Source organism: Octopus sinensis, linkage group LG2 (assembly GCF_006345805.1).
Source record: "Octopus sinensis linkage group LG2, ASM634580v1, whole genome shotgun sequence".
Classification (NCBI taxonomy): Eukaryota; Metazoa; Mollusca; class Cephalopoda; order Octopoda; family Octopodidae; genus Octopus; species Octopus sinensis.
Window position 1 is genome coordinate 178,337,530 of NC_042998.1, and position 20,583 is coordinate 178,358,112.

Sequence of the window (20,583 nt, forward strand, 5' to 3'; positions counted from 1 at the left end):
AGAAAATTAATGGTAAAACCTCCGTACAATTCTTCCTTACATAAATTCAAAGTCTGAAGCATGATAACTGAGAAGATACAGTGTAAATGCGTTTCCATCAGTATTAACAGTGCTATACTGCTGTAGTTTTGAAGGGTGTAGTGTCTCAACTGCATCAGTTGTTAGCAATTGATGCACTTCATCCTTCAAAATTTCCATGCTTCCTGAAATTCGCCAAAAGTGCACTTGATGCACCCCACCCCACTCCCATTTCATATTCCTTTGTGTGTGTGTGTGTATGTGTGCAATGACAGCTGGATCTAGCAAGCACTTCCTGTGTATTTTCTATGTACTGTTCATGCAGTTTTGGTTTTTCTGAGTTACAGTGCACCTAAGCACTATATACAATAAGTTCATTACAATTATAATTATTATTATTATTATTATAAAATCCTCATGTCAAATGACCAGTATCTGAAAGTGTATACCCCTTCTGTGCATATATTTTGCTCAATTCTTACAGAATTATCAAACTTAAAAGATTTTATGTGTATTAGTGTCTTAATTGTGTGCTAATAGCTTCAGACATCCTCATTATAAACAGCATAAATAACATAGTAAACAATTGTCATAGTTCTACAACATAGTAAAACAGCAGAAGCCAAAGAAACTAGCAATTTTCTGCAACAGCATCATAATTCAATGGGAGAAAAACTAGAATTTCAACTTGAAGAACATACGACTATTTCCTATTAAAGTTACCAGTCTACATATGAGACAGGTAACTTTAATAGGAAATAGTTTAAAAGTTACCATTTAGAAGTGGATAAGTAGTGTGTAGAAACATCATAACACAAAACTGCTCCAGTAAATATGAATTCCAATAAATCACATGGATTTGTTAATTGCAGACAACTGCTATAACATAAGCAATAATCTGCTGCCAAACAAAAGCACCAGATTTGATATCTAGTTGTAGTTGTTTCACCTTCTTATGTAAATGCCTTTGACTGAGGTACAAGTATCACAACTTATCACCAACTTAGGCTAAAACAGATACCTACTAATCATGAAAGGTCATGGGATTGACTATCAAGCTATTTGCAGTTTGCAAACACATCCCAACAATAAAAACCCCTATTAAGCTTTAACCACAGCATATAACCATCGATTATAATTTTAACCAGCAGATTCAGTTAATCCATAGCATTAGAACATATGGTGTAACATGGTACAATGTAACGCCCATGAAATCAGTCTATGAAGGGGACTGAATTAACTTCCTGATAAAAACTGAGGTAATATCAAAATTTCCTGTCAAACAGTCATTAGAGCATAGTTTATGCTTCAGCTCTTTGTATACATGGTGCACATGCATGTGTGTGTGTGTGTGATGACAGCTGGATCTAGCAAGCATGATATTCATGTCCGTGTAAACATGGACATGGCCATGACCAAATGGTTAAGTTTGCCATGCCATCATGTGATAATCAACACTGAACACAAGTTTTACAATCTACAAATTATCATAAATTTAGAATAATTTCAAACTCAGAATAATACAGAATAATTAGAATATAAAATTGAAATATCAATCCAGAATCACAAACATAAATGCTTTGAGCAGACTTCTGACATGTAGTCAGCTGACTATTTGGATGTGGCACACAGGACTATAGTGTTGTATATGCCATATATCCACATCTAATTGGATATGATACTGCACATTCTCATATTTTTAGGACATAAGAGGGAAATTTAAAACCCCACAGCATTTTCCAGCAGTATGATCAACCTCATAGAAAGTTCCTATGAAAGTGCCTACATTATAGTGATGTAGAAGCAACTGAATATATATATATATATATATATATATATATATATATATATATGTGCATATATATGCATGTATGTGTTTTGGTGTATGTGTATTTGTCACTATCAACTAAAGGTCATACCTAACACATAGAACTGTCGTAAATCATATTTTATGAAGTCATCAGATTTCTAAAAAATAAAAAGCAAACCCAGAAATTCAGTTATGAATTTCAAAAAGCCAAACAGAATATATAAACAGAACTTAAATATTCTCCATTTTTTTTTAAACCAAACCAATAAAATGATGACAAATATACAAACATAATATTGAATATGGAAAAAAAAAAGAGTAAGGTTTAACAAAAATGCATCTAACTCACCCTTATCTATTTCTGCTTATAATTACTATATTCTTAAATCAAGGAAAAACATTAACACACTTTTAAAAAAAAGATAGCAAGTGTAATGCTATTTTTCCCTTTCTGCTTTTTGTATGGGATTCAAAATCTCAGAAGGCACTTAGACAATCTGAAGATTTATAATTCTGGGAAGGATCAACAGGGTGACATATAGGGAGGAGTTTTATAAAATAATTAGAAAATTATAAAATAGCCAATAGTTGGGTTTAGCTAAAGGTGACACAAGAGTTATCCTATTTTAATCTAGCAGGAATGAATAATTAAATTAGTGATCCCAGGTGGACGTAGATGGGATGAGGACACCAGATTGGAACATGACCGGATAGAGGAACGAGAGAAGTTTGGAACCTTGAAAGCCAAAGGGCTTTCCTTCTGTTTTTCATAGACATGATTTCGATTGTGTGTCCCTCCATCAGTATCAGAACAATTGGAGAAACTTTCATCGCGTGTTAACCTTGCAAAAGATTGAGAAGAATTTGGGATGTCTAAGACAGGGTTATTCAGCTGGTAATTTGGTAACAGAGATGGTGAAACAGTCAAGGGACAAGAAGTTGGTAGTGAAGCAAAAGCAGTGAGTAAGGAAGAATTTTCAGAATCAGAGTTTAAAGGACTTTCGTTTTCAGGAGACTTTCGAGATCTTAAGCAGCTTCGAATTTGAGACCAAGAGCATTTCATCGATTGAGCAGCTTCTTTTTGGCATCGTGGAAAGGATGCATTAACTTTTGGAGAAGATACTGAATGGTGATGGCTTCGACAGTGTTTGCAGTGACCAACTTCCTTGTCAAATTCATGTGGTGTTGGTGATTTCAGTGAAAACAAAGCAGCAAGATTCAGTAATGCAGTACTAATAGACACATGTGGCACTAATCTTGACAAATGACCATCATCAGCAGCAGTCAAAGTTGTTTCTTGTGGTTGTTCAGAAGGAATGTTATCTTCAGGCAATATTCTATCTTGTGACTCACCACTCTTTCTTTGCTGGATGTTGTTCATAACAGCACTAGCCTGAGTCATTTCCAACAGTTTTTGCAGAGTCCAAATTTCAGATTCATTTTCCTGATTCAAAGATACCTGGGGGGATGTAGCTGCACTAATACAACTGCTCTGGTCACTGGCACCGATTAACTGACAAACATTTTCTGCCTTGCATTTAAGTGATATCTGTTTTGGAAAGTTACCATAGGAAATCAAAGATTTCCAAACTAAAGAATCTTCAATGCCATACAGACTCTCCATGTTAAGTGTTGGATCAAATATTACCTCATCTATCTCATATAGATTAGTGGGGCAATATTCAGGCAACAACAGGTGATGATTAGGAAGCAAAGAGGAAGCTGCAGGATGGCTAATCAAAGCAGTCAACCTAGTTGTCAATGACACTGTTAACAGGGAAGATGCCAGAAGGGTCAACACACCAGCAACATAAGCCACAGAACTCGCAGCAAAGATCTACAAAAAAGAACAGAAAGGTAACATCATAGATTGATTTATTGTTCAAAAATTTGATTTAAATCATTCAAATTTGAAATACTTTCCTTCCTAATTATATTTTATTAACATCAGTTTTCTTCAAGGAAATTACTTGGGATCTTTTCGGTTTGAACGGCAGTTTTTAACATAATTTCTAGGTAACTAAAAAATTTTAAACTTCGTATACTGGTAGAATGCGTTTATAAAACATCTTTTTCTCTTGGCTTTATTGAGAAAATTCTATAGTTTGTAAGATATTTGGTCTTTAATTTCTTCAATTTCTGCAATTTCAACCAATCACTGGCGTCTATTGAGTTAAAAAGCATTCTGGGAATGGGTTTATTTACATTTGTGAAGAAAAAAAGATACCCTTCCTCTACCCCTAACTCTAAAATAGATTGAAATGCAGTAGATCGATACTAGGGTCATAATTATGGGTGACAATTTCATATGACACCGCTAGAAAAACGCTAGAAATATCTGCTATAAAATAACTATACATTTAGTATTCTAAATATTATTAGGATAATATGCTCTCATAAATAAGCTAAAAATATGATGGCATTTTAAAAGTTCTATTGCTATCAACACAGTTAGCAAATAGTAGACTACATTCACAACATGAACTTTTTTTATCAGACAAACTATAGCTACCCACAGTTGAATTGCTACAGATAAGTGACAATCAACATGCACAATAATATCAATGAAAGACTCAGACTAAGTGATAGAAGTATTATCATACAGCATGTAGGATACTGGTCAGTGATGCAACAATCTGCACAAGAACTGCTAGTTCCAGTTTGTATGACTGAGCAAAATACATGCTCCATTCTTACTTCACAGAAGAATAGTTGGCAGTAGGATGGATATTATCTAACTACAAAATACAATTACTCCAGAAGTAATATTACCTCACGAGCAGGTACAGAAAAATGACACTAAAGCAATAAATATATAAAATATAGTATCATATAAATTTCAAGGAACAAAGAAATCTTATTACAGTATCATCTGAGTCAGCTTTAAAAAACAAATGGATATATCTATTTTTATATAATTAGTATAACTGCAGCTCGGATTTAAAATACAACTTCATGAGCATCAAGTCATTCTTCACTTGCTCACTTCTGTTTCATGCATATAGCTTAACACTGTATAACACATTTTCACCCAACCTGCATAACAAGAGAGCACATAATTGCCTTGACTAGATCAGTGGCTCTCAACCATTTTTTACCAATGGAACCCATTGATTCCTATTTTACTCGGATGGACCCTCCTAGACATTCAATGTTTAAAAAATCGTATAATATTTTTAGAATCAAATATAAGAAATTGTATTATAAAAAATTGTTAAAGTATACTTTATGTTTTGTAGAAGTATAACCAACATATTGCAGATAAATTTTAACAACAAAATCTTATATGGACTCCAGTTGAAACCCACTGGACCAGATGTTAACTCACCTCCAAAAGTTCTTGACCAGTGCGTTTACACAAGTCACTGTAACAAGTTCCTTGTGCCAGGGTCCAGATGTCAGTATAAGACAACCAGCCACGCCTTAAGCCCTCATGAAAGGCAATCCTGGAAAATAAAACAGTTAATAATTTTTTTTTAATGAGCAAAGGATATTAGAGAGAAAAGGATTTATAACCAGCAGAATTAACCTGTTAAACTGTTATCTATTGACTTCAAGATTAAGCCTTCCAGGAATATATTTCTAATTAATGGACTACCTATCTGTTACAATTAATTTTCAACACGATCAAGGTTTTCAAAGGTCTTAATAAAATATATATAAATTAATATATTGGTGAATGTTATATTCACAAATAGAAATTTCATACTACCATGTGATCAAGATCTCAATTTAAATACAAACACTTTAGTATAGGTGAACTGAAGTGGATTACAATGAAAGAGTTAAAAGTCAGCCCCAACAATTTGACATTATTTTGAATAGGACAAAGTAGTTGGAAGCTAAGTTCAGGACCCTAAACCTCACAGAAGAGATGACAAAGGACCAGAATTTCTAGCGGCATGTGGTTCTCAGAGAGGAAGAAAACTCATCCATCACAACAAAACAGACCTCTGGAAGCACTGTGTGTGTATGTGTGTGCACAAAATGGGCACCTTGTCCAGTCTCCTCGACATATCACTCCACTACCATTTCTCCTTCCTTCTTGATAACCACTTTTTCTTTCTCTCATTGCAACCTTGAACTATTTCACTTGTTAATATTGTTCTCCGCACTCACATATTACATTGATTAAATCATCTCTCCTCATACAGGCTACCCAAGCACATGTCATCCCTCTGGTTCTCCTCACTATCAATTGCATTTTCACTTTCATCCTCCTGCTGATAACCTGTTTGCTTCTTACACACCCTATCCCCACCTCCCCAAACTCATCCATTGTTACCAATATCCACCCATCAAACCGACCCGATTTTTATAGATGTTACCTAACTCTTTCCTATTTCCTTACCTCTTGCACCCCTCATACACACCCACCTACTCACACTCCTGGTTTCTCTGTCCTTACTCATTTCTATTCACCTTAAACTCTAAGATGCTGCTTGAATACCTCATCACCACTATTTATCTCTTTGCAACTACAACTGAATTATTAGGAATGATCTTGTTTGAGATTACAAACATCTTTGGCTAGTTTAACCTTGTTGTGTCCACTGATCTGATTGGTTAGCATCTAAGCGCAGTCTGTCTCTCTACTTATTTCGCGCCAGTGTGTAAACTGACCCATCATGACTTTCGGATAGGACCTTTCATTTGAGCCATCTTAACTCCATTAATAGGCTGATTATTTGATGATTCACCATCTTTCGGCTTAAGACCTTTTAAGGTCTTGGTCGGAGACAACACAGAGCTTACTCAACCATGTTCCAGTTTGAAAGGCAGACGACAGCCAAGCCAACCATACTATGAAGGCGCTATTGTAAACCAGCGAAAGACAGAACGTCATCACCAACATCATCTCTATGTACGAAGATTTCAACTTGTACACAAGATAAATACAGATTCAACTCATGCTGTTAGTGTGAAAATCTCACCACGGAAAAACAGTTGCAGTATATATATCAGAAAGAATATCTATGTCAACAGAAAAATATGCACAACAAGTGATTCAACTAATCTCCGCTCCGAGACTCAAATCTTATACTACATGAACTAGTAAAATAACTTTAAAATAACTCCCATTTTAACTCAAATTGGTGAGACTTCTCTTATGCTCTGTTGTATTCGCATACACCTTATTCTGTACTTCTGTCGCACACACGAACACACAGACACAAATATTATAAGCATGCATTCATGACAACACTACGCTAATAATCACAAATCACTTTGTACACTGTGAATAAAATCTATCTTCTCTTTATAAAAGTAGAACAGTTTTTGGCGTCCTTTATTCATTTACTTTGGCACTGTATATAAACATGTCTTATGGCTTATATAACATTATGTTATGTTGGGATGAGAAATATGTCACCAAACTCCTCACGTACGGTCGTATTCTAACACTACCAAGTATTCTCATTCAACAAAATCCCTAAGGCATTAGAACCATATATGATAAAAACTCCCTAGTCTTACAGATGGGGGACCACAGTTTTTGAAATCCTAAACATTAACATGTTTCACATTCAAGACAAGATGACATACAAATGTCAGTTAAATGTTCAGTTTCATCCATCCATTAGCTTTGAACCACAAGGGAAGCAACATAGGGGAAATTTAGCAAAAATGAAAAGTAAGACAGAAAAAATACATACTTTTTCTCGACTGAATACAATAGTAAATTGAACTCTTCTTTCTTCACCATTAGTCTCCAATCCTGTAATACAACAAGAATTATAAAATATTAATAGGTAATTTCGATTGTACCAACTTTAAAAATATGTGACTTTCGGCAATTCCAACAACAATCTACTGTCATTCACTTTTATTTTATTTTCAACAGCATTCAAAGGAATGATAGGATACTAGAAAAAGCAGCCAAATCTCCTTCAAATCATACCTTACCATCTTTAAAAAAGGAAGTCTTGGATACATTGAGTAAAAATCAACACAGTCACAGCTGGAATTCTTTAAATTATAGGTCTAGTCAAAGTCAAACACCAATACGCTATCATCTTTAAGATGAAGAATCAGTTTTACATCTTAAATTTTTGCAGAGCAAATTTTGCAATAAGGGTAATATAACACCACTAACTTAGTGAACATGCACTCAAACTGATAAACTGACTTATCAAACACATTAAGCTGTAGCCAGGATCCAAAACTGAATCACTAGATAACTGGCCAGACATCATAACTGAGCCACAATTGTTTCATGTGATTGGTCTATTAAGTAGCCAATCAGTGTCAAGCTATGGCATGATTCAACCTTCTGGAATCTGTCTTGTATCCTATAAAAGACTACTTTCAGTGCCTAAACTCTTTGCAGAATGTTGAGGCAGTCGAGCAACATGTATCTTCATTCTTGCCTCACCAAATGGTTCCAGATATTCATGCAGACAACTCCAGGTTCTGGGACAGACATCCACACAATGACTCATAAGTAACTTCTGCAAATGTGGTCTGATTTTTCCTCTGTCTCAGTCTATAATTATTGTTGTTGTTAACTGTAAATGGTCAATACAGTTTGTCTTTCATCATCATCATCTTCCTTGTCCTTTGACATCCGTTTCCCATGCTGACATGGTTTGGATGGTTTGACAGGACTGGCAAGCCAGAGAGCTACACCAGGTTCCAGTCTGATTTGGTTTGGTATCTATGACATGGTGGTGGCAAGTGTACTTTTAACATGGCACCAGCACAGGGTCCTTGCCCTGGCCAATCCTAATCTGCAGGGGAGCAGCATTAACACTTCTGCTATGGAGGACGGGTCTCCTTCAGTACAGCAACACACCTGACAATAAATTCTTTTGTTAAAATGTTTGTGGGTATTGTTCAGTTACTTCAACCAACTACTATAGTGACATTGATGCAACAGCAAAATACTACCTGGGGCAAACCTTGATAATATCAATATACTTGAGACCACCCCCAGGTTTATGATGCAAATTCATACTTTAAAATTATCTAAATTAAAGCCCTTCATCAATGTAGCAGGAGGGTTTATGCTTGAAGTACCATCTTAATTAATGACAAAGCTGTTTTTCAAACTTCTTTTTTAATTAAAAAATGAATTGAAACAAAGGCATATTTCAACAGAAATATGTTAACAGAGGGATTAAATTTGTATACTTTAAAGGTATTCACCTGATGGTGCTCCTAAGCAATCAATCAGCTACATTTCTGTGCCATAGCCCCAATTTAGCAAATCTAATAAGGATTATTTAGCATCAACCACATCAGATAGACTATTGTCATTGATTGTTACTGTTCTTTCATTGGACCAGAAATATACAGGAAATACAAAAGACAACCTTGAATTATATAACAGTAGCTAATCAATTGATACCAGCTAATTAGGTGAAATCAACACATTTTTTAATAAGAGAAATGCAATTAGCTTTTAGAGTAAAGGAAATAAAAAAGTGTTGTGCTTGGGGGTTAAAGTGGTAGGACTCAAAGAAGCAAGATTGATACCTCAGCACATGTCATTATGTTTCATTTTTATTTTACTTTAGCAATTATATTCTACTACCTACTCTCAAACTTAATGGCTGTGAATTTACTGGGCTTAGTCTATTGATAAACAATCAAATTTTGAACGAGCAATTATACTAAGGTCATAAACAATGCAAATATTACTCAATTCAGTGTTCATCATCATCATTTAATGTCTGTTTTTCATACTGGCATGGGTTAGACAATTTGATAGGATCCAGTGAGTTTCAATGTCAGCTTTGGCAAGGTCTCTATAGCTGGATGCACTTCCTAATGCCAATAAATTTACTGTGTACTAGGGTGGGTTTTTTGTGTGTGTGTGTCACTAGCACTAGCAACATCAAAAGCAACTTGCAAGACAGGAAAAATCTCTTTTGACTAAGGGAAGAAGAGGAATAATTGAGAGAGGGAGGTGTTTTTATGACATATGTTGAGAGGCTAAAGTGTGTCTTTCAATAACCATCCACTATTGTGCATTCATACTACAAATCTTGTGTTTTAATTATTTTTGTTTTCCTCCCAATAATATACACAAAGGAACTTACAATAGCAGCTAGAAAATGTTGTTCCAGTTGGTTCATTTCAGCAGTTTCCATCATGCCAAGAACTGCCCATTCTTCGTTAAAAACTTCTTCATTAAGTCCTTCATCATACAAGTATTTGGAAGCCATCATCTAAAGAAAAGAAAACAATCAACAAATTGATGATAATGATTCCATTTGACTAGATGGAAAGTAAATTTTGTACACAACAAATTTATTGAATATCATTATAATACTGAGAAATGAAAAATCAGAAATGACCCAAGAACAGTGAAGTAGTAGAAGTGTCCAGCCTAGTTCACTACTACTTGCAAATATTCAACCACTTCCTAATTATATAAGTTTCTTATATTAGTGACTAGTTAGTTAGTTAGTTAATTTTTTGGCTCAAAAGCAAAAAGCAAGGCCATGTAGGGGGACATGGAGTTAAGTACAAGGTGGTGTTTATGTAAAGAGTTCAGGCCACTTGAGGTCAAGGGAGACTTTGAACAAAGCGGTCGTCGGCATCTTCACCATCTCGTCTGGCAGCTAATATAATTATTTTTCCTTTTTCAAAACAGCAGAGTAGGTACGAAAACCTACAAGTATACGAAAACAGAGTGGGCAACTCTGCCACATTGCCTATAAAAGACCGTTTTTAGCACCTAAACTATTTGCAGAATGTTGAGGCAGCTGAGCATTATGTGTCTCCATTCTTGCTACATCAAACAATTACAGACATTTGTGCAGACAAACTCCAGGTTCTTGGACAGACATTCACACAATGTCTCAAAAGTAACTTCTGCGAATTTGGCGGTTTTTTTCTTCTCTCGCAGTCTATAATTATTGCTGCTACTAACTGTAACTAGTCAACACAGTTTATCTTTATGTGCGTCAATAAATTCTTATTAAATGTTCACACGTGTTGTTCAGTCACTTCTTCACACAGCCAAGAAACATATTTTCATCCATTACTTTAACTACCACAGAGACATTGACGAAGCAGTGAAATGCTACCCATGACAAACCCTTATAATACCAGCCTACCCAATACAATAAACCACAGCATATTAGAGTGGGACCTAGTCATTTGACTGACTATGTTCTATATATCTGTTTGCTAAGTACTGACCAGAGCAACACAACCACTAGATTCCTGCATAAGGATGAAGCTTGAAATTTTTAGGAAACAGATATATGCAAAGAATTTATATTTAAATAGATGAAATTAATTATTAGAAACAGAAAAATATTATATATTCTACAGAGAAAAAACATATTCCTACCTTCATAAAATAAACTCAGCTCTACTTAGAGGAGACTAGTTTGTTTTGTTTTTTTATCTTGAGATGATAAGTAAAAAAGAAACACATTTCTTACCATCGAAATCAAAAATAGTTCAGCGGAGGAAATTTGCATCAAATATTCGGGGTTTCTCTCTTTGAGTCGTTTCACATAGAGCATACCAAGCATCACAGAGCATGGTGGCATAGGAGCACGTCTACGAATAAGAAAACAGGCTTCTCATTCAATATAATGCAACTAATAGGAAGAAAGTCTGATATACGTTGTATCAAATCCTCACCAAAAACATCAAACATTATTTTAAAGGACTCCAACTGCTTACAAACTATAAAACTAGTTAGTTTTTTACTTGAATTTTATCAAAAAAAAACAATTAGGAAAAAATTTAAGGACAAATTTTCATTCATATTTATTTAGTATGTAATTCAAGAGGTAAAAGTTAAAAAAAAAACAAATAACAACCATCATTAAGACATATACATCTATTACAAGGGTACATCAGTAGTTGTCTTTTTGAAATACCAATACCTTCTACAATTACAACTACAGACAGGTGCATGCATGGCTGTGTAATTGAGAAGTTAGCTTCCCAACCTCATGGTTTGGAATTCAGACCTACTGACTGGAGTTCAAATCTTGCAGGGATAACTATACATTTTATCCCTCTAGGAGACATAAAATATACTAACATATACAGTCACTTCAATTGACTGCATTTTGTCATCCAAAATATCTACTCTGGTGTCAAAATTCAAAAACAGACTCACTTTGTCATTGAAGAAGCCAGAAACATATCCACTTTCCCAAGAGAACGTGGAGCAGCATCTTGAAAGAATTTGACAGCAATTTCTGGAAAGGAAAAACAGAAGAGAAAATATTCAATATTAACTAATGATAGTCATATTATGTCAAACTAGTGAAATATATGAAGTTACTAGCCAAGTACAATAGCATTTAATTAGACAAGAAGCAAGATAAAGTCTGTCTGGCTTAGAGATAGCAATGGAGAGAATTTCTTAATGCAAATAAAATAAGAGATGATTATTTTTAATGAATCAGAATAACATTGGAATAAGTACATGCACAACAGATGACCTTGCATTTGTTGATAAGGAAATGAAATGAGCAGGAAAGTGTGTGCTTGTTGAACATGATATAAATAGATCAGAGTAGCCTAACCCGAGCAAGACAGAGGTCAGCTGTAAAAAGGATTATGACAATGAACAAAGTGATTATAAATATAAAAACAGGGAAAAGCTGTCTTCAGGGACAGTTGCTGAAATACTGAACATCAGGGATGGGTTTATGTTAGTAAATTAGATTGTACAGGTATATATACCATCATCATCATCATCATTTAACTTCCCTTTTTCTATGTTGGCATTGGGTTGGATGGCTTGACAAGAACACACGAGCAAGAGGGTTCTGCCAAGTTCTATGTCTGCTTAGGCATGGTTTCTACATCTGGATGCCCTTCCTAATGCCAACAACTTAACATAGTATATACATATGTCTTTATTCAGTTTTATTTCAAAATTTCTTGCCAATAGAGAAAGAACTTGTTTCTAACCTAGATCCAAAAATCCTTCATTGAAATTTCAACATCAACAGGGTATTTTTGCATGTATGTAGGTACATGTGCAATATTTGGAGTCAGTGTGTGTGCAAATTTGTATGTTTTGTTTTATGATTATATTCTTACGCATATAATTGCATGTCTAGACATGTGCATATATACTCAAATGATAAACTTCTGGAAAGTTTTGCAAATTTTTTATGGTTCCTGTTATGGTTTGGATCTGTAGTCTTTGAATAAACTTTATTTCCGGCTTTTAAGAAGCTTAATTTCTCAAGATTGGTACTTAGGCAATATATTACATATCCCAGTGCCCCAATAATTACAGGTATAAACCTGAACTTGTAATCATGGTTAGAGTAACTGTAGATTTTTCAATAGTTCAGTGTAGGTATTTTCTTTTTCACTGATCATTGACTTTACGTAACATCCACAAGGCAGCTAATTTCTACTACTGTACAGAGTTTCTCTTTTCTGTTCCAAATCACTATGTTAGGTTTATTATGTTTACAGTTTATCAAGATTTTCACTGGGACACCCCAGCAATACTCCTTATTATGAGTGTCTATGGCCTCTGCCATACTATGGGTTCTTACATCTTTGGCTTCAGGGTTATCCTTCCAACAGGTCTCATTATACAGGATCCTAGCTACATGTATGTATGTACATACATCATCATCATCGATTAACGTCCGTTCTCCATGCTAGCATGGGTTGGACGGTTCGACCGGGGATATGGGAAGCCAGAAGGCTGCACCAGGCTCCGGTCTTATCTGGCAATGTTTCTACAGCTGGATGCCCTTCCTAACGCCAACCACTCCGGGAGTGTAGTGGGTGCTTTTTATGTGCCACTACACTCCTGGAGTGGTTGGCGTTAGATACAAATATATATATGTATCATAACGGTCATAGAGTTATTGTCATCTAGAGCAAATTGTGTCAAACAAGTATAAGAAGTAGGGTATAAAGTAGTGAAACCTGGGCAATAATTGTGAAAGCTCTGCAAAAGCTGAAGGAGCTGAATATGGTCTATTAGAATTTTTAAGAGTTCACAAAGCAAGTGACAGTGCAAAAGGCAAAATATATGGGATATCAAACATTAAACTGAAAGATCTGAATTTCAGTGCTACACTTGCTCTTTGGTCAAGACACTTCAAATAGCATAGTTCACTGTTATAAGTTGTAGTAATACTTTAAGATATTAGATTGTTCAATTCCTCTCATTAAGAAAAGCTATCTTTAATCCATTAAACACTCCTACAACTAGTGTTGTGTGCTGCGCTTAGAGTCTGCTGTCACCAGAAATCACTAGTACAAGAGGGGAAATATAGAAAAAGCAGCTAGGTTTCAAAGACATTAGACAGTGTGTGGTGTTGTTGCCTTAACCCAAATCAGTTCAAAGGTATTCTAAACATAGTTAACTCATCTTTTTTCAGATATTGTAGGACAACTTTATCCAATATGCCCTTCTATTCTTTAATATGCTTGGGCATGATTAGAAGGCAATATGGCTGGTATTTTACCTACTGGGATAATTAGAATGAAAATGCTGGGAATTAACAGTAGATGGTACAGGTAGAATGAGAAAGACTTAAGAAGCTTACTTCCCAACTACACGGTTCAGGGTTCAGTTCCACTGCATGGCACCTTAGCCAAGTGTCTTTGGGCTAACCAAAGCCTTGTGAGTGGATTTGGTTGATGAAAACTGAAAGAATCTCGTCGTATATATATGTATATATATATATATATACATTAAGTTTAACTCTGTGTGTGTAAGAACTTTTATCTGTACAGATGAACCTACAGCTCATTAACAAAAAATGAAGATATGCTACATTGCATATGCAGCTCATGTTTGTATGCAAAAGTAAAAAAAAAAAATACATATAATGATGCAACTGTTATGCCTTTCTTAAGGTTTTAACCTTCAACTACAAAGCAAAACTAAGTTAAAGACATGCTCCAGAAAAAACGTAATACTTCAATTCTAGGCCTATCAGACAGACAGAAAATGGAGATTCAGGTCAATGAATAAAAGAAATCCATTGTTAACATCTTAAATTTAGATATTCACATGAACTAGATATGTTGACAATAATTCAACTGTGACGAATATAACTTATCTACCTAATAAAGCCAACTGAGTCAAGACCAAATAATGACTCTTCTCAGACTTCAATACACACACACACACATATATGTGGAGGCGCAATGGCCCAGTGGTTAGGGCAGTGGACTTGCGGTTGTAGAATCGTGGTTTTGATTCCCAGACCGGGCGTTGTGAGTGTTTATTGAGCGAAAACACCTAAAGCTCCACGAGGCTCCGGCAGGGGGTGGTGGCGATCCCTGCTGTACTCTTTCGCCACAACTCTCTCTCACTCTTTCTTCTGTTGGCCTGCTCATTTAGCCAGCAGGGTGGCGTCATTTGAAGGCTAAAACAATGCAAAGCGCATTGTGACCAGTGGTGTGTAGCAACATCTGATAGCCTGGTCGATCACGGTGATATATATATATAGTGGCTTCTATTCTTATGGCATCAAAGCACCACTGAACAAAAAGAAAGAAAGATGGAAAGAGAAAAAATTGAAAGTTAGGAATAGGAAAGATATTTGCTACTAAACTGTGTCGGAGTGATTCAAACTGCCACTGAGATGGTCTTCTAGGTCCTAGTGTTGAAAGTAATGTTATTGATGCCAATGAGACCGGGACCCAGTATTTTAATCATTTATTGTCAAAACAACCAGCAGAAATGAAAATTAATCAAATTAACATCTGATGAATTCAAATAACTATTTTGTTTACCAACTTACCTGTGAGGGGTAATGAGGGGTAATCTGTTGAAGCGCCGTTACCATAATAGAGGGTTTTACAAAGTTGCTCCGTGAGTTCAATATGTTCAGCAGAACGCTGAAAGATAAAACATGACACAATTAATTTTGTTTCTCCAATAAAGACTTATGGGAAGTTGTGGAACACATACCCTCCCACGAAAATCTAAAAGCTGCAAGAAATCAACATTAACTTTTCCATGCTTACATGGGTCGATTAGAATTTATTCAAGCAGCTTTCCCAGGTGGAATATCTCTCCTGTCACCAGCCCCCACAAGTTTCCAAACAAAGTATTATATCCCCTAAGTTAGACATGCTTTTCACAGAATACTGCAAACTAACAACACACACCCATATAATATGTGTTTCCATCTATCAAATACACTCACAAGATTTTGGCTGGCACAGAACTATAATAGAAGAAACTTTCCAAAGTGCTGTGGAGTGAGATCGAATCCGGAACTACAAGACTGGGATGCAAGCTTCTCAACAACATAGCCATGCTTGTGCCCAAGAAATGGCTTTCAAAACCTATTCGCGCCCCACCTTAAAGTGATATGACTAATAACCTTATTTATTCGTATTAACACAATAGAGCCGAGTGGAGTGGAGTGGAGTGGAGCAAAGCATGACAAAAGAAGACATACAAACAACCACTGAGAAATAACTATATCGCTAACATATGTGAGATTAAACCTGAGAAACACTGCTGTTTTTAACAATCAGCACTGACGAAACCATAGAGATTCTCTTTAAACATATGGACCTTAGAATGAATTATAAAGCACAATAAATAAACTGTCTTGAATTAATCTGTGACAGTCGGAGAATGACTAATATATATTGTATGCATGTACATGCTGTTTTCGAGAACTGGTTTTTCCTATTTAATTTTGGCTTTAATGTTATATTATTTATAACTTAATTTGCCACACGTGTTATATTTTCAGTAGTATTAGTTACTATTATATTACGATATATAATCGATGTTTAAACAAACATTTGTGATATTTTGTGAAACGCCATTCACGAAAACTATTAGGAAACGATTTTTTTTTATCATTAACAACGCAGTTTCACAAACAGCATTTCAAAAATACATGACTGTCAATCCTCTTTAATATAATTACATTTTATATACTTCGTCGGAGATACTTTGCCTAATTGTTATCGCTATGAACGTCCTGGTTTCAACTTGAATAACTGACACGGATATTATAACTTTGGTGATAAGCAACAGCTGTCATTTGCGCTCAGTGCTTCAAATATAACTACATTTTGAAAATGATACAAATATATACATTCGTAAAAGTTTTCTACAAAGAAAAGTGGGATTGAATCTCATGTATTGACATATCCAGATCGTTCGTCTTCTAAATTATAACATAGCATGTTTTAAATATCTTATTTGATCTAAACGTTGCGATTAGGGTGTGGGCATATCTTTTTTTTTCCAAGTTTAATCAGTTCTTCGTAAGCTTAGTTAAATATATACCAAGAGGTAACACGATAAAGTACGAAGATCACTTTTACGAGAGAGGAACAAATGAAGATGTCCCCGCGTATTATTAGTACTTTTTATACTGATAGAAAAGTAAAAGTTTAGATAGATATGATTTGAACTCAGAAAAACCAATGCTAACATATTATAAAGCATTTGAAGGAGACAGACAAATTTGGCATGATTTTCACATTCTTGAAAGGGCGGGGGTGCATTTCCTAATCTGGAAGAAGCAAAGTATCTACCGAGTTTTTTGCAAACCTGCTTTCGTCAGAAACTGGAAACTATTGTGAATCCTTCGATAACATAATGTAACCAATCTACTCACTTTTCTACAAAGATTTCTTTCGGAGTAATTTCCCGCAGTGATATAACAAAGTAATTCATGTGAATTAGACAAAACAACCGTTCGTTTTCACTTTTAGACAGCGGGTTGGCGGGGAGGGGAGGGGTTAATTTGGGTTCGGTGTTTTTCATTAAAAAATTGGAAATTAAAAATTGAATTTGTTTATTTTTTTCCACATTCTTAATCTCCGTATTTCCCCAAGTAGATTGATTGAAAACAAAATTCGAAAAAAAGTTTTAAATAAAGTTTTTTTTAAAAAAACACTTTAATTTCACATCAATTACTTTGTCATATTTATTGCAGGAAATTACTCTGAAAGAAATCTTTGCAGAAAGGTGAGTAGGTTGATTACATTATGTTAATGCAGTTTTGTGAAATTTGGCTGTTATTTCTAGCATGTGGGTAGCCTGCTTGAAGGCCAGGGGGTTGTTTTTAGAATCGTAATCTTCGTACTTTTCTGCGTATTTCGCAAAAAAAAAAAAAAGAAAAAAAAAATTACGGAAAAAATGAAAAATGATGGGCGATGGAGGTTTGAAGCGGGACTGAAATTTTGAAAATGCGATTTGTATATATATATGTCCATTTTACCGAAAGTTATGACGGAAAAATCGTATCTTGTGAATTTTCCGAAAGTCCTCTGCCCACACACCAGGTTCGTTTGCGCAATTATTTTTTGTCATATTCGTTTTCTACACAGTTGTTAACACCTAGCAGGCTGGCTTTTTTTTTTTCTAGTTAACGGGTGAAGATCTTTATATTAACCAAGTTCTTTAAGGTAGTTAGTTGTTCAGTTGTTCTTGAACTCTTGATCGGACCAACAATAAATAAAAAGCCTTTCCGGCTGTAAACATCGAAATATTTTTTTACACTGTCTAACATCCTTTTTTTTTTTTATTTAAAACGACAAGTTGTAAAATTAGATATTTGACTGCTATTTCAGACAGGTTGAGCTAACCAGATTCTAGACCCCTTCATTAGCTCGATATTTAATATGTACAAGCTTCTTGTTGGGATGTACGATGTATTAATGATAGTTTTCTTAAAAGGAAACTATCACTTCTTACATAGAAGAAATTCGAGTCGGTTTATGAAAAAGTGGAACGGAAAAGCATCTCGAATTCTGTTAGCACATATGCTACTTCGAAAAAATGTAAACAAGAAATACTTTAAGCATGAAACTAAGGATGTTGAAAATAGGAAGGGCGAAATGGAAACGAGTCGTATCTTTAACGACAGTATGGGTGAGGCTTTCTTTCGGATGCAACAAAAAAAAAAAAAGGAATATAATGCAATACAAGAATTGCGCTCTACTGTGTTATACCGGTTCTGTATAAGTGCGCGCGTGCCCCTATAGTAATGTGAGCACATCTATTGTGTACTTATATGAAATATCGAGTACTGCGCATGTAGGTGAAAGGTGAACAAAACAAAGATAAAAAATTGTGCTTTATACAGCTAGATAGGTAAACCAGAAGAATGGAGATAGTTGTGATGACGGGCGGGCGGGGGGTACTGTTGATAAGGATTCCTTCAGCAGATTATCAGTTAAATATAAAAATAAATAATAAAGATAAAAATAAACTTGAACTTTATATATGATACAATAAAGGAAGCCATACGCTGATAATTCCAGTATTATTATTCTTTTACTTATTGCAATAAATGAACTGGGGGGTCACGCTGGGACATAGGGCATCATCTTAAAATTATATCGGGTTTAAAAATATATGCAGCATTTTACTTACTTCACAATCCAAGTAATTATGAGGTGAACGACGCATGGTGCTTTCTTCGGGCGGCGATGATGAAAACATCGTCACTGCAATCTCCGAGACAGGATGTAATTTAGTCTTGATTTAAACAGATGTAGAAATATTCTTCGCAAAAGAACCCCAAATGGCACTAAAATATGTCCTCTTGGTAACGGAAGACACCCATCCACAAAAGAGAATATGTGAGTGGAAAGGATGATGGCTTGCTTTCCTTGGCAGGGTGACTAAGAATTAAGTTAAGCGGTTAAAGAGTTGAACCGCCAAACTATATAATTGCTGTCAGGAATGTAGCAATTTGAACAATCACTCACGCAGGCGGCCTCTCTCTCTCACTCACTCCTCAACACAAGCTCCACTCTTCGTAGTTTTGTTGCAGTTATCTCCCCCTGTTACCTTTATCTCTTTATTTCCGGATTTATTTTTTGCGACATTCTCTTTATCAATATCTTCTTTTGTATCATATATACGCGCCTCTTTTAATATTCTCACTTCTTTTTCTAAATCAAACCATTTTCCTTCTTCTTTACAAATTTCCACCTTCGTCTTTGTATTTGATTTGCAAGATTCTTGATTTGAATTCTTGTTGAAATGACCTCCCAAGACGACAACAATTCTATTTGTCTTTTATTTTTTTCTAAGTTTCTTATCACTATCCTTTTCCCGCGTATTGTTTCCCGTTTATTTTCGATTCTTTAATAAACTTCCCTTGATGTCTCTTTATTTCTTAATAGTAATTCTCAATCTCACTTTTCTCTTATTTTACCTCTCATTTTTCTTTCTCAAAGCACTATCTTTTCTCTTTATGTTCTTTTTATTTCCCACACTAGAGAATTTCTAGTCTTTCTCCTAGTTAATTATACAAGTAACATTATCTATCTTTGAGTCTCTCAAATTTACCGTCATTTCACATATCTCTCTCTCTCTCTCTCTTTCTCTACTTAGCAAGAGACATCTCCAGAACCAGTGACAAGATGTCATTCTTCTTTCCATTATCTCGACTATTTTTTTATTCATCATAGCTGACTGGCCAAATTGCTTAGCAACGTGACTCACTGCACGATATTTATTTTAATAAGTTGATAATAGTATTTATATTTAGAGCAAATGCAACAGCACAAAAGTACAGATGAATAGTAATTCATAGCATTTATTATTACCCTAATTTTATGAATATCTCACTAATTAAAAGATTAATTTATTTTCTTGCCCTTCAGTTATCATCACCTCATCCCTTTTGCATCACATTTTCAAGAGGAAATTAGATGCTTCTCTTTTTAACTCGTTTGTTTGCTTATAATTGCTTGAGCATTTGTTATCTCATAAATTACAGGAGCTAACTAAAATATATATATATATATTTAAGAAAGTTTACTCTTATACCATAAGTATTATATATATATATATA

General features: G+C 34.9%; 1 protein-coding gene across 1 annotated transcript; it reads right to left on the reverse strand.

Annotated features, from left to right (window-relative positions):
- Positions 1-1,878: 1,878 nt before the first annotated feature.
- LOC115223488 lies at positions 1,879-19,556 on the reverse strand. The gene is made up of 8 exons (XM_029794100.2): positions 19,152-19,556; positions 15,541-15,637; positions 11,922-12,003; positions 11,230-11,350; positions 9,874-10,002; positions 7,486-7,547; positions 5,157-5,274; positions 1,879-3,665 (listed from the first exon to the last, which is right to left on the reverse strand). Exons 1-8 carry the CDS (start codon positions 19,218-19,220, stop codon positions 2,460-2,462), a joined length of 1,884 nt encoding a protein of 627 aa, XP_029649960.1. The 5' UTR covers positions 19,221-19,556; the 3' UTR covers positions 1,879-2,459.
- Positions 19,557-20,583: the final 1,027 nt, after the last annotated feature.